This window comes from Lonchura striata, chromosome 2, assembly GCF_046129695.1.
Source record: "Lonchura striata isolate bLonStr1 chromosome 2, bLonStr1.mat, whole genome shotgun sequence".
Lineage (NCBI taxonomy): Eukaryota > Metazoa > Chordata > Aves > Passeriformes > Estrildidae > Lonchura > Lonchura striata.
In genome coordinates, this window is record NC_134604.1 from 5,397,826 (window position 1) to 5,412,013 (window position 14,188).

Genomic DNA, 14,188 nt, shown 5'->3' on the forward strand with positions numbered 1-14,188 from the left:
GCATCTTTAGATGTATTTTGATTTTCTCTGGGTTGTACAGCTTTGCACTGTCATTCTGTTGGCTGAGGGTTACCAACGATGCAGATAAACTTGCTCCTCTCTATAACCTTCAGTGTGCTACAAATCTCAGATTTTTAAAAATTTACATTGTGCTTCCAGAGCTACATCAAACAAGTAAAAGGACAGAGCAGGTATCCTACCATCATTTCTTTCTTGAAGATTCAGCTGAATAAAAAGTTGCAAATACTTGTACAGAAGAAGGTTTAGAGATTAGGAAGTGCCAGTTTATAATAGATATGTATAATAAAGTGTGTAGTATTAAGTAGGACTTTACTCCTGTCGTTCAGTACTCCCTCAGAATGACAGAACAGGGTTGTTTCTGTCTCTGTCTGAACATTCTGCATGATCTACTTATAGAATAAAAGTGTTCTTTTTATACCCTACACTAGTAACCTTATTTTGCTTATGTTTTTTTTTAACCATTTAAACTAAAATGATTATGTCATGTGAATATTGACTGTGTATGATTCCTTAACAGGAGAAATGGTGTAGTTGAGCTGTAATTATTCAAATATTGGCATCATTCTACGTAACTTGTATTTAACTAATTTTAAAGATGAGGAAGCAGGATGATTGAACTGCTGAAATTCTTAACCTATCAAATAATGTTACCAAGGGCACAAATATCTACCTTACTCACACCCCTGGTTTTATGGATGAGAGCCCAGGTAGAGAGGGAAGCTGGTGCCAGGTACCAAACCAAGGGGACCCAGCTGTCCCACTGCTCCACAGATGTGTTTCCGCAGTGGAAAATTCCATGTCTCTCTTTTTTTTTTTTTTTTTTATGCTGAGTTTAATTACATGCTTTAGCTCTTAATGACACTAATTCAGTGTAACTGTCTGACATTGGCTTCATGATGGCTGCTTACACCATTGCCAGCTGAGGATTGCAATGAAGACCATCACCAGCTAAACTGTAAAGCATCCAAATGAACTCTTCAGTCATTTCATAAATTTATTTCTTTTTTAAAAATGTGAACCATGGTTTTCCTGCATGGGCAGCAGCTAGTTTCTACTTGCATTGCATCTTTTGGGGAGGGTGTGCAGCTGGGAGGTGTGAGGGGTTGGCCTTGGCTGGACACTAAGCGCTCCCCAAACTTTATCACTGCCCTCCTCAACTGGACACGGAAAAACAAAATATAGCGAAAGGCTTGCGGGTTGAGAGATCACTCACAAATGACCCTCCCTGCCCTGCTGCCCACGGGGCTTGGGATGAGCCCAGCACACGGGGATGGATTTCTGAGGAATCCCAGAGGAATGCCCACGGCACTGGATCTTCCGCGGCCGAGCAATGTCCAGCCTCTCACGCACCATGAGAGCGTGCGGCGATCTTTGCGGCTCCCTCCCAACGGAGTAAATGGTAAATGGTAAATAACAAACAGCACGTTGTGTGGCTGTGGGTCGCGGCGGGGCTGCTGAGGGCGGGTCCCGGGGCGGCGGCGGAACCGCGCGGCTGCCGCCGGTGTTTCCGGCGGAGCGCGGGGAGGCGGCGCCGCGGCGGCGGGAGCATGGCCGGGCCCTGGGCCGGCCGCGGGCTGCGGGCCGGGAGCCGTGAGTGCGGGAACGGGAGTGAGGGGGGAACGGGAGTGAGGGGGGAACGGGAGTGAGGGGGGGAACGGGAGTGCGGGGGGAACGGGAGTGAGGGGGGGAACGGGAGTGCGGGGGGAACGGGAGTGCGGGGGGAACGGGAGTGAGGGGGGGAACGGGAGTGCGGGGGGGAACGGGAGTGCGGGGGGGAACGGGAGTGAGGGGGGGAACGGGAGTGCGGGGGGGAACGGGAGTGCGGGGGGGAACGGGAGGGAACGGGAATGAGGAGGGGAAACGGGAATGCGGGAGGGAACGGGAATGCGGGAGGGAAACGGGAGTCCGCGGCCGGGCCGAGCTCGGGCTTGTACTGCGGCGGTGCTTCCGTGGTGAAACGTAAATTTTAAGGAGTTTAGAGATTTTAGAGGAGCTAAGATTTTAGTTGGAGATAAGCCGTACTGGAGTTAATTAAAATAAATGAGTAGGCCTTGATGAAGTTAAAGAGTTAGTAGTTAACTAATAATGGATTGCTTGTCAGCACAATGTTTAGTTGGATGGGTTTGTAATGAAGAATATAGAAACTGACAAAGAGCTTTTAGGAACATAAGACAATTGTGGCCTCCTCTGTTCTGAAACCAATTGAAGACAAGGAATGGGAGTTCTACCAAGAGTTCATTTGTCATATTTGCATTGAAAAGGTAGAAGGGTCAGAACGAGGAAGACTTCATTGACTTCCTCATTTTGGGACCCATCCCCATAAAAGGGACACCGACCCATTTCAAGGGACAAACTAGGCATGCTTAATAGCTTTTGGAGTGATTAGCATACGAAGCAGGGAATGGGATGTACCAAAATGATGAATATGTATTTGTATTTTGTGTATTCAATACTTGTGTGGATAAAAGGGCTCTGTAATCACCTGGAAGGCACGGTGTGGATTTGGGAGCTATCCCACACGCTGCCCGGTGTCGAATAAACACACACTTTCTAACTTTAAACTGTTAGAGAGTTTTTGTCCGTCACAGTTGGATATCGGTACTAGATCAATATCCATATTTTTTTAATAAACCAATGGGCTGAGGTGCCCTTATTAGGCCACAAATAATAAAAGGGAAAGGCCTTTGCAGCCGGGGAGCAACATTAACTTTTGCATAGGACCGACTACCCAGAGTAGATAGGGTTGGAAGAGATTTCTGGAGATCATCCAGGCCTGCCGGGGCAGGGTCACCATGAGCTGGTGACACAGGAGCATGTCCAGGTGGATTTGGAATGTCTCCTCCCCACCCTCCTAGGGCAGCTCTCCATGGAAAGAATTTCTTCCTCATGTTGAAGTGAAACTTCTTGTGTTTTAGTTTATGGCCATTGCTTCTCATCCTGTTGCTGGTCACCACTGAAAGGAGTGAGGCACCAACCTCTTGGCACTTGCCTTTGAGATATTTATGTACATTAATGAGATTCCCTTTCAGTCTTCTCCTCTCCAAACTAAACAGGTCCAGCTCCCATGGTCCCTCCTCATAAGAGAGATGCTTGAGACCCCTCATTATCTTTTTGACCCCTTTTGTTGCCTCAGAGTCCCCTGTTGTGACTTTGTGCAGGCAGTGCAGGGGCCCAGCATGGTCACTTGCTGGAGCTGCAGAAGTTCTGCCTTGTACGTACTGAGACAGACAGGTGGGTGATCAGAAGTGTTGTAGAAACCAAAACCTTGTAAAAAGGCTTCAAAAACTCAGCATGGTTGAGGTTGGAAGGGATCACAGTGGGTCATCTGGTCCAACCTCTCTGCTCAAGTAGGATCATCCCAGAGCACATGGCACAGGATTGCATCCAGATGGTTCTGAAATATCTCCAGTTAGGGAGACTCCATGCCCTCTCTGGAAAATCTGTTCCAGTGCTTGGTCACTGTACAGGAAAATTCTTCTTCATGTTTATGTGGAACTTCTGTGTGTCTGTTTCTACCCCTTGCTTGTTGTTGCATTGCAAGGCAGCACTGAGCAGAGCTTGGTCCATACTCTGACCCTTCCCTGCAGACACTAACACGCATTGATGAGGTCCCCTCTCACTCATCTCTTCTTGAGGTGAACAGGCCCAATTCCCTCAGGCTATTCTCATAAGAGGAATGCTCTGCTGGACTCACCCCAGGATTGCTTACTCTGGGATTCTTGCTTACTCAATATCTCTCCTGTCACCAGGGTACATCTCCACACCAGCTTTCTCTCGACTGACACCCGACGAGGTGGTTCGGATGCGTAATGAGCTCTTCACCAAAGAGAAAGAGAGACAATTGGCTCTTCACCCAAGGATTGAGAAAATTGAAGTGAAATACACTGGGAAGTTGCACCATGGCAGTGTGTTTGTCATGAACAAGGCTCTGTCTACACCGTACAACTGTGCCATGCGTAAGTGGATGGACTTCTGAACTAGCCCATCATGTTTTGCTGTCAATTGAAATAAAAACAGTTAGTTTTTGGAGGCTTATTTCACAGTTCATCCTTCCAGGTCATTTACAAATATGAAACTTGCAGTTCTTAGAAATGCAGCAGTCTGAATTGCTGATCTTGAGAAATATGGTTAATAACTAACTAATACTTCAGGTTTTTTTTTACTTTCTTTAGATTTAAGTGAATGGCATTGCAAGAACTCTGTTTTGGCTTCTGTGGATGGTGAAATCTGGGACATGTACAGACCCCTGACCAAATCATGTGAAATTAAGTTCCTTACCTTCAAAGATGAAGATCCAGAGGAAGTAAACAAGGTAAGTTATTATCCTGTTCCGTTGTAGGTGACCCTGGTTCTCTGTACCTTGTCTTGCAGGTGGCCCTAATTATGACCACTTGATTCTGTGTGCACCTTTCAGTTCCATGCCTGTCTGCTTTCTTGAACTTTGTTGTCATTAAAGTTCAGACATTTTTAATGTCTTTTTAATGGTTCACCATGGCTATCATTAGCTGGACTAGTGTGTGGGCTAGGTGAATTGTTGGCTTTCCTTTCAACTGTTGTATTATTCTCTGATTTCAGATTTAAATATCTCCAGGGGTACATCTGGCTTGCATTCTAAGTGCAGTTTTGATTTTTTAAATTTAATTCTGTTTGGAAGATCATCTCTGAATAGAAGTTTATACTAAAGAAAGTAATCATAGAATCATGGAAAAGCTTGGGTTGGAAGGGACATTAGAAGCTCATCCTGTTCCACTCCCTGCCATGGGCAGGGATACCTTCCACTAGACCAAGTTGCTCATAGCCCTGTCCAGTCTGGCCTTGAACACTTCCAGGGGTGGAATGCTTGGGTTGGCAGCTAGGTTTGTGCATCATCCAGTTAAGTTTTAGGGGATTTTTTTTTTTTAATAATTAGCTTCTAGGCATTAAATTCCTGTTCTGAAATTCTCTTTGCAGGCATATTGGCGTTCCTGTGCCATGATCATGGCATGTGTGCTAGAGCGAGCATTCAAGGATGAATACTCAGTCAACCTAGTTAAAACTCCAGAAGTGCCAGGTGATAAAAGTGCTTTATATTGATTGTCTTTTGCTGCTTCTCAAGCAAGTTTAATAACCAAACTTAGAGAAAAATGATTTCCAATGATTGATGGTACTTAGCATTGATATGTGTGTTGCATGCTGTTGCCTTTAATTTATAATAACCACACTAAAACCAATTTTGTTACCAATGTTCAGAAAAAAGGTCTGTGTGGCCTCTGGATTTCAGACCACTTAGGATTTCATAGCTGAAATTAGTAACTAAACCTCTGTATTGTGAAGTGACATGAGCAAGGTTTCTAGATGTGATGTGACATGTCTCTGTGGAATTTGCTTTAATAACTGCATAAACTTGTCCATCCCTTCAGTTTCTAAAAGTCTGCACCAAATTGGAAGATTATTAAGGTACAATCAACCTTATTTACAACTTCTGCTCATCTGTGATCTAAGATTTAGAAAAGTGAGAAAATGCACAAGAGGTTGTTTCAATAACAAAACCTGCATAACTATGCATTTAATATATGAGAAGGTTGGTTGTTGGTCATGTAGAGTGCTATAACTGCTTCTCTTTTTAGCAATTTTAGCATTTGTTGTGATTGATAAGCACAGGTAAATATTTCACTTCTACCAGAATTTGGAATAATCTTGGATATGCTGAGCTATATCATTGTACTGCATGTATAGAAACAGTGTGATTTTACTGGGTTCACATTCAGTGAAATTAAATTAAAACAACACAAGTTCAATCTGTCATTTTATAGTATAATCAGAGCTGAAAACTTTCGTTTTATTATTTATTTCTAGAAGTAATTCTGTTTTTCTTCTAATTTATTTTGTTGTAAGACTATAGTATGACTGTAAAATGCATACTTTGTTACAAACATGAATATTTTTATCTTTGGAATGGAACTGCAGTGATCTCTGGAGCTTTCTGTTGTGATGTGGTTTTGGACAATAAGCTGAATGACTGGAAACCAACAAATGTAAGCACTTCTCAGGTGTAAATCCAAAAAGTTCTATAGCTTGTGTCCTTGTCCAGTTGTTCTTTTATAATAGGGGAGAAGAGACAGAGCTTTTTTTCCTCTTTTAGTTAGTGCACATTTGGAGTAGTCTGTGGGAGCTGATCTCTGCATTTGCCACACACTGGTGCTATGGCAGAGTGCTCTTGCATTTCCTTTCAGACACAAATAAGCCTTGGGCTGTCTTCCACATGCTTTCAGGCTTTAGGTCTGTGGAGCTAGAGAAAATTCTAGTCTGGTACAAATTCAGAAACAGTTGATGGGACCGTTGGGACCTCAGTGCCATATTTGTTACTGTAGAGATCTGTTCCTCCTCAGCTGCTCTTGCATGGTAATGTAGATGCAGCCACAGTCTTTGTGTGAGTAGAGATTCTGAAAATAAAAGTGTGTATAAGGCATATTTTCTGGTGGTTTACAGCAGAAGCAGTTTGTTGTTGAATAAAATCTGTGAGCACATTCAGCTGCAGCTCTCCTTAATAGCTTGCTTATGTTTCATGCTCTGCAGTAAATCTAATAATCTGAATATTCTAAATCTCAACCATTTGTGATCACAAATGTTTTACCCATCTGGTGTCCATTCTTGTTCTTGTGCCCAAAAACCACCAGAGGGGTGTATGGCTAGCAAAGCAATATTGGTACAATGCAGAATTTTTCTTTGATACGATCTTGTGGCTGAAGTAATTTAGTTAGAAATATTTTCTACATGACATTTTAAATGTAATTCCACCGCCTAACAATTTCTTACTTATGAGCAAATCTGAATTATGCAGAACCTCAGATTCTGGTCCAAGGTGACAGATTTTTATTTATTATATATTCAGTACCTTTTTTTCATTTTGATCTATCATAATAGAGCTTATTTATAAGTGAAGACACTATTCTGGGAAACAAGATTTATGAATGAGTATTCAACAGTAGCAAGACTCTGTATGTAGTACCATGTAGGGGAAAACCTACTATTAAACTGCCTACATGGGCAGTTTAATTAATATGTATTGCTTTTGATGGAAAAATGCCTATTTCTCATTGAAATGACTGGGCATTGAATCTGTCCATTAAAACAGTGATGACCTATAGTGCTCTTACGATAATAGTAAGACATTCCTACAATAAAATTGCTGTATTTAGGGTTTATAGTAGATGATCTTTGTTGCTTTGACTAATATTTAGTGTTTGCTGTGCTTTTTCTGTTCACTACAGCTATGACAAGGTGGTTACAGTTTTTATGTTCTTTTATTAGGACAACTTCAGTTCTCTTACAAGGGATGCCAAAAAGCTAATCCATCAAGACCTTCCCTTCGAAACACTGCATGTTGAAGCAAAAGTAGCACGTGAAATGTTTCAGCATAATGTGTGAGTGTCTGAATTTGCCTTTCTTTCAAAGAGGCAATTAGAAATCAAGTAAAATCTTTGCTTGGTTTTATAAATCTAAAATAAGATGTGACAGGTGAAGTAAGAAGGTACTTCTCCCACTGCTCTGAATGAGCCTGCCTCATTCTTTTTCCACACCAACTTACTTAGTTCTTACTATTCTCTTCAGAGGCCAACACCAGGCACCTTTACTGGATGTAGTTTTGTGACAGACTGGAAGACTGAGACTTCTTTTGTTCACTAGCAAGCTTCAAGATTCCACTGCTATTAAATTGAAACTCTGGTGGTTAGCCTTGACATGGTAGCCTTTTCTGAAAAGCTTCCATACTTTAAGAAATGAATATTTTTCATGTCCTGGTATCTTGAAATGAAGATTTAATGAATTGCAGTTTTTGAACTGTGCAAGGGAAAATGGGTGAAATACTTTGGCCTGTGCTATAAAAATAGGTTTGTTCAAAACCTCCTGTCTTCTTTGCTGAAAAAAATACCTCAGCCATGTTTCTGGTCCACAGCTTTTTGGCAGTTGGAGAGATGTAGGGGGAAAATGAGAAATAATTTATAATTTTGTGAACCAAAATTAAACTACAATAAAGCTAAAGTTTCAAAATAGCAAATTTTTTAGCTTAGTGCTGAAGGTCATTTTAATGTGACATATGGATCATTGTCTCCACTGCATTGACAGCAGGTGGGAGCTGACTTTAGATGGTACCTTTAGATATCGTGTATAGAAAGCACAGAGAGCATTTTCCTGTATTGCAGGCAACCAGATGTTAAGGGCTACACATTGCATCAAGTCAGTTTAGGTGATGTCAGGGTATCTTCTAGTCTTACAGGTGACCTGAAAAACTCTTATTTATAGTAGTAGGTGTATTGTATCTTTCTGAACAAAACTGCTGTGGGAGCATGGCCCTCCTATAAAATATGCACAGAATAGACTGGTATAGATGTTTCAATAGGAAGGGACCTAAAACAGCCACCTAGTTCAGCTGCCTGGCTGATATGGGGCTGACAAGTTATAACAAGTTATTAAAGGCATTGCCCACATGCCTCTTAGTCAGTGACAGGCTTGGGGCATCGACCACCTCTCCAAGAAGCCTGGTCAGTGTTTGAATACCATCTCCTAAGGAAATGCTTCCTAGTGTCTAGTTTGAACTGCCTCCCAGCACAGCATTAAACCATTCCCAAACATCCTGTCTCAGGATCCCATGTTGACTGTGCCTGATGATTGCATTATTTTTAAAGTGCCTTTCAGTACTGCTCAGTAAAATCTCTGTAATTTGTCCATGAACTGAGGTTAACTAACAGGTCTGTTAACGAAGTGTGTCAATATGGGTTCTCATTAGGAATTTAAACCAGTCTCAAAGCTCACATAAATACAAACATGATTTTTAGGAATTTTAAATGAATTAAATTTGTTTTTGAAGTGTTTTTATAAGAGCAAGGTGTTAAAGGTTAGGATTTTAAAAATAATTTTTTTTCTTGTCCAGATACAAAATGGAGATGATAGAAAGAAAAGCTGCTCAAAATATGGAAGGAATTTTACCATTACATAGGTAAGCAAAACTGAACTCCCATTCTGTAATGATTCACTGGAACATTTGAGTTTATTACGAGTGAGAAGAGCAAGTTACTTGGGATGGTTTTCAATTTAGAGATCATTTGTATTCATTAATGTCTGTGGTCTGTCTTAAGTTGTTGGTGTGGTTTCTTTGCTTGTTTTTTTAATATAACTGTTATTTTGTGATACTTTGTGATACTACATTTCTATTTCTTGTTATGTTAAGGATGGTAAGTACTAGAGAAGTCTTACTGTTTTCAGTACTTTTACATGAAAACTAAGGGAATCTCTAGAGCTTGACAGGCTAAATAAAATAAAAATCAAATACTTGTTTGAAAACAAGAGTTAGCATTGTATAATGGATTTTTCTTTCAGAGTTGTCACGATCTTCCTAACTTGCAATCTACTGCTTTGTAGTGGTGGAGATGAGAATAGAACAGCATCCTGGGGATACAGTGTAAGATGCAGAGTTCTTAGTCTGGAGGCAGGATAATTGCCTCATATCTCAGGGAGTTCTCTGTCTTAGGCTATTGTAGGATATTCATTTGCATAGATGTTTAAAGAGTTCCTAATTTGTTTTTGTTCTGTCTTAAGGAGCATAATCTATCTAAAAGAACAGATGACTTTGCAATGGTCATTCTTGAAATTTTAGAAAAATGTTTTGTCATTCTCTCCTTCCTCCCACGTTGATTTGCTCAATAAAGGAGAAAATGGGCTTACGTATTGCCTTCTGGGAGAGGTTCATTCTCAGTGTTTCTTTGCTGTACTATGCTGTCTCTCTTTTCTTAATTGATTTGCAGTTTTCCAAGAACTGGAAAGGGAAATAACTATGCAGGTTGTAAACACTGTACTGTGGGAAACAGATGATCTTGGAGACAAATCTTTTTCTGGTGAATGACAGTTATCTCAGTTGTAGAGCCAACATGACATCAAACTTTTTAAACCCAAGATCCTTTCCTAGACCTGAGGTTTACATTTTCTACGTTCATTTAAGGAAATCGTGTGATCTGTATTTTTAATTTAGGAAACGTAAAAATGCTGAGCTAGAGATTTGTGTAGATTTGGTTTGGGGTTTCTTGTGGATTTTCTTTCTGTTGATTGGAATTTGCTAATCAAAAATAAAACCTCATCTCCTTGTATTTCGCTCCAAATATATTTGGCATATAAGCTGGGGTTTTTTTGTTCTTTCAGGTTTGGTGACTTTGTAGATGTTAGTGAAGGTCCTCATATTCCAAGGACAGGTTTCTGTTTCCAGTACGAGATAACAGCAGCCCATAATCTTCAGACTGACCAGTCTGAATTGATAAGGAGATTCCAGGGTGTGTCCTTGCCAGTCCATTTGAAGGTAAGTAATTAATTTTGCACAGGTTTTCCTTCTTTAAATCAGAACATATAACCTGTGTTTCTATCTTTGTTAGGTGCTGTGTTGGTAGCTAAATGGAATTCATAGTTGAGAACTGTAGAAAGGGAGGGCCCTGATGGTGACTGTGTTGGATATTTGGGGTTCATTTTCTTCAAACAGTTGTGGATGTGCAGTCAGAACTAGAAAAGTTTGCATGAGAGGACCCATGATGTTATTTTTCCTGCATGGATTTTTAATTCTGTTTGCCTAAGTGCATGTCAGTCTTCTTACATCTAGGCTACTGACAGTGCTTAAAAGAGCTTTGTATTTATACTTGTGCTAAAGATACCATTCAAAGAATTTCACAACACCAAAGTAAAAAGTAGCAGCAACAAAAAGTTTCTTAGCTCTAATGAGTCTTAAACAAAGGCTTTGCAGAACTGAAGGTGGAGGCTGGAGTCTTTATTCCCATTCGTGTTGACTTACATAATTTTGACCTTGTGGTCTGGCACATGTACTATTGTCTTAGTTGGGGAAGTTTTCAGGGGTTCCTCAGCTCATCTCTGTGTTCCTTCCTAAGCATAATTCCCATTTTTGCCAATTAATTCCTCAGGGAATTATGATTCAGTGGATGAATCATAGAACCATAAAATGGTTTAGGTTAGAAGGGACCTTAAAATTCATACAGTTCCAATTCTCCTTCCAAGGGGAGGGGCACCTTCCACTGGACCAGGTTGCTCAGAGCTCTGTTCAGCCTGGCCATGAACACTTCAGGGATGGGGCATGTGATGGGTAGACATTTATTCAAGTCCCCCACATGAATATTGGCAAACTGGACACCAAAATTTTCAGTTGATAAAACAGAACATTTAAACTGGGCATTATTACGGTTTTGTGGCATCATTTCTATACATTAGTAAAATCTGTTCTATGATAAGATTATTTTTTACCTCTGCTAACATGATTTAATGACATTTCACACAGGCTCACCACACTGTGTGGCACAGACTGCTGGAAAGATCAAAGAAGCTGGTAAGTTCACTAGTGGTGAAGTACAGGCTACCAAATAGCAAGGTATGCTCTGATAGAGGACACTTTGAATTACAGGTAGGTAGTATACTCAAGAACATATCTTTAGGAATGGAAATATTCACAGGTGAATGGAAATCAGAAATCTAACTGCTAATTTATTAGAGGATGTGGTAGCACTGTTTCTGAGGTCTCTTATTAAAAAGCATTGTGCCATTTAAGAAACATACTATTTGATTTGTCCAATTGAAAAATACTTTGAGGTAAATGGAACTATAAAATATTATAACCCACATATAACCAAATAACCACTATCAAGACATATTTAAACATAGGAAGTCTTTGTAAGAATTAAAGAGCAGCTATTGTAGAGCCTTCTGATCAATAATTGTACTTACTTGTTTGACAAGAGACATAAAAAAAAACCTACTTAATATCTTCTGAAACTTGTTAGCCATGGATATGGCATCTTCCCTGAACTTAGTTTGAATATTCTTGTCCTTCAGGTTGTTTAATTTTGGAGAAGATAGTAGTCTTTGTAGATTGTCCTTTCTTGTTACAGTGACAGTATGAGCAGAGGATTTTCAGGATCAAGGAGAGTGAAATAATTTTAAAAAATATTACAAAATTGATATCTTTCTGCAGGTCACTGAAGAAGAATATTTGGAAGCAGCAGCATCATGTCTTGAGGCAAAAGATGGAACTGAAGAAGGAAAACCTGTATCAGTTTAAATTAAGTTGAACCTCTAAATGTACATAATAATAAAATACGTATTTTTACATTACTTGTTTGTGCCTCTTACAAAAATGTCTTGGGTAATTGTGCTGGTTTGGGACAAATTTGGGTGAAAACCTCCAAATGGGGGCCCCCCAAGAAAGCAAACCCACACAGTCCCTCCCCCTCAACTGGTTCAGGAAAAATTTCCTTGGAGAGAAGTGGGAAAAAACTTGTTTATTTAAACAGGCAAAGCACTCCCCAGCACAAAAAATGAGCAATACCAGATGGCAAAACTCATTTGCTGCTCTGAAGAGATGACAAATTCAGAAAATCTCTCCAGTTGGTGGTGCTCTGTTATCAGTCCCTTGGGCACTGGGAAAAGCTGCTGCCCAGAGCAGGCCCTGCTAGACCACAAAGTGCAAGCTCTCGGTGTTTCCCTGGGTCCCAGTCTGAAACAGGCTTGAACAGTTCCAAGGAAAGGGAAAGAAAACCAGTCCAGGGAAAACAACTTTGCCTCAGCTAGCTAAACTAACTAAAAAGCAAAGGAGCACTCTGTTCTGCCCTGTCCATGCCCAGACACACAGTCAAGCAGAATGTGGAGGAGTGCAGGCTGATAACAAACTCTGCTTCTTCTCTGAGAGCCTTCGCTCTCAGAGCCAGTCTTGAAGGCACAGAATACAACATCCAGCATAATAATAATAATTTGGGATACAAACATCATAACCTCACCCTAGGACAGTAATTAATTTGAATTAATGTGACCTAAATAATAGGTAAGTATAGACACAGATATACACAAAATGTTTCAGTCCACTTCAAAGGTTACCTCAAAGAAAAAAAGGAGGGAGTGGAGGGAAGGTAATTTTTTATCTGCAATAAATTTCAAGTTGCCCTGTCCTTACCATGACAACAATAATTGCATGTGTCCACCCATATGTTGTTGCCCACTGCAACTGAAAGATGAGACAAATAGTATCTTAAAAAGGTACCCTTAAAAGTATGTAAAGGTGTAATTGCCATTGCTTTACCAATACAAAAATAGTAGAATGTAAAAGCCAGGAAGTTATTGGAGTTTAATGATTTCTTTCTGCTGGACAAGTGCTGTTAAAGATAATTTTCCAGAATAATACCAATAATTTAGTTCATTACTTGGATCCCTAGTGTACTAAGATTTATTATGCATTTTCTTTCTTTGACATTTAAATATGGTGACTTCAATTACATTTCACAAGGGGGTTTTGTTAGATGATGTTTTCTGACGTTTTGTATTTTTATCCTCAACTCATTAGAACTGTTCTTATTATACCAGAGGAAAATTTTACTACTTTTTGAAGTGCAAATATTTTCTCTGAATTTCATCCCAGTTATTATTTTTACCATTAACTGCATCACATGGTTCTTAATCAGTTGACACCACAGTTTTGTGAGAGCAGGATAGCAGTTCAGTAATATACATTTAGGTATAACCCATGTCTTCTCAGATGCTTGGAAAACACATGGGGCTTTTTCCTCTTGATTAATATTGCAGAGGACTGTTTATAATGGTATCAGATGCTTATTTTTTAAATAAGATTGTTGATTCAAAGTTTACCTTCAATGTACACTATGCATTTACACATTCTGTGTATTTTCATTAAATTGAACTTGCTGGAGTGTACTTTGGTTTTGAACCTGTTGTTCTGGTGCTGTTGAAGAAGCAGGCATTGTTTCTTGTCTTAATAAACACAAAAAATTGCTGTTTGTGTTCGGTTTTTTTGGGGTTTTGTTGTGGTTTTCTTTTAGTTTTGCTTGTTTGGTTGGTTGTTTTTTGTTTGTTGTTTAATGCAGTACTTGCCATCTTTGATTAACCCAAGACCAGAGAAATTTTGCCATTGGGATCCAATCCAGGTGGTCTGGTTTGAATCTTTAACTTGTTCTATTACAATCTAGAAAGCCCCCTGATGTCTGCTTGCTTTTTTGGATATCCAGAATTCCTCCTGGATTCCAACAGCTGCAGAGGAAAGTGAGAGGGATGCTATCACTTAGGACTATACCTTTATTAACCCTGGCTGGAATTTCAGAGCTTTTCTGGTATGTGCTTTTCTGGGGGGTGGGGAGAG

General features: G+C 40.1%; 1 protein-coding gene across 2 annotated transcripts; it reads left to right on the forward strand.

Annotated features, from left to right (window-relative positions):
• Positions 1 to 1,205: 1,205 nt before the first annotated feature.
• Positions 1,206 to 13,825, forward strand: MRPL39 (mitochondrial ribosomal protein L39). Of its 2 annotated transcripts, none has more exons than XM_021532399.3 (10): positions 1,206 to 1,420; positions 3,771 to 3,977; positions 4,194 to 4,333; positions 4,972 to 5,071; positions 5,968 to 6,035; positions 7,312 to 7,424; positions 8,930 to 8,995; positions 10,192 to 10,345; positions 11,327 to 11,374; positions 12,017 to 13,825. In XM_021532399.3, the coding sequence occupies exons 1-10, from the start codon at positions 1,237 to 1,239 to the stop codon at positions 12,101 to 12,103; spliced, it is 1,167 nt and encodes a 388-aa protein (XP_021388074.2). In that variant the 5' UTR covers positions 1,206 to 1,236; the 3' UTR covers positions 12,104 to 13,825. The 2 variants fall into 2 exon arrangements, with proteins under 2 accessions (XP_021388074.2, XP_021388075.2); XM_021532400.2 differs by lacking the exon at positions 1,206 to 1,420 and adding an exon at positions 1,544 to 1,611.
• The last annotated feature ends 363 nt before the right edge of the window (positions 13,826 to 14,188 follow it).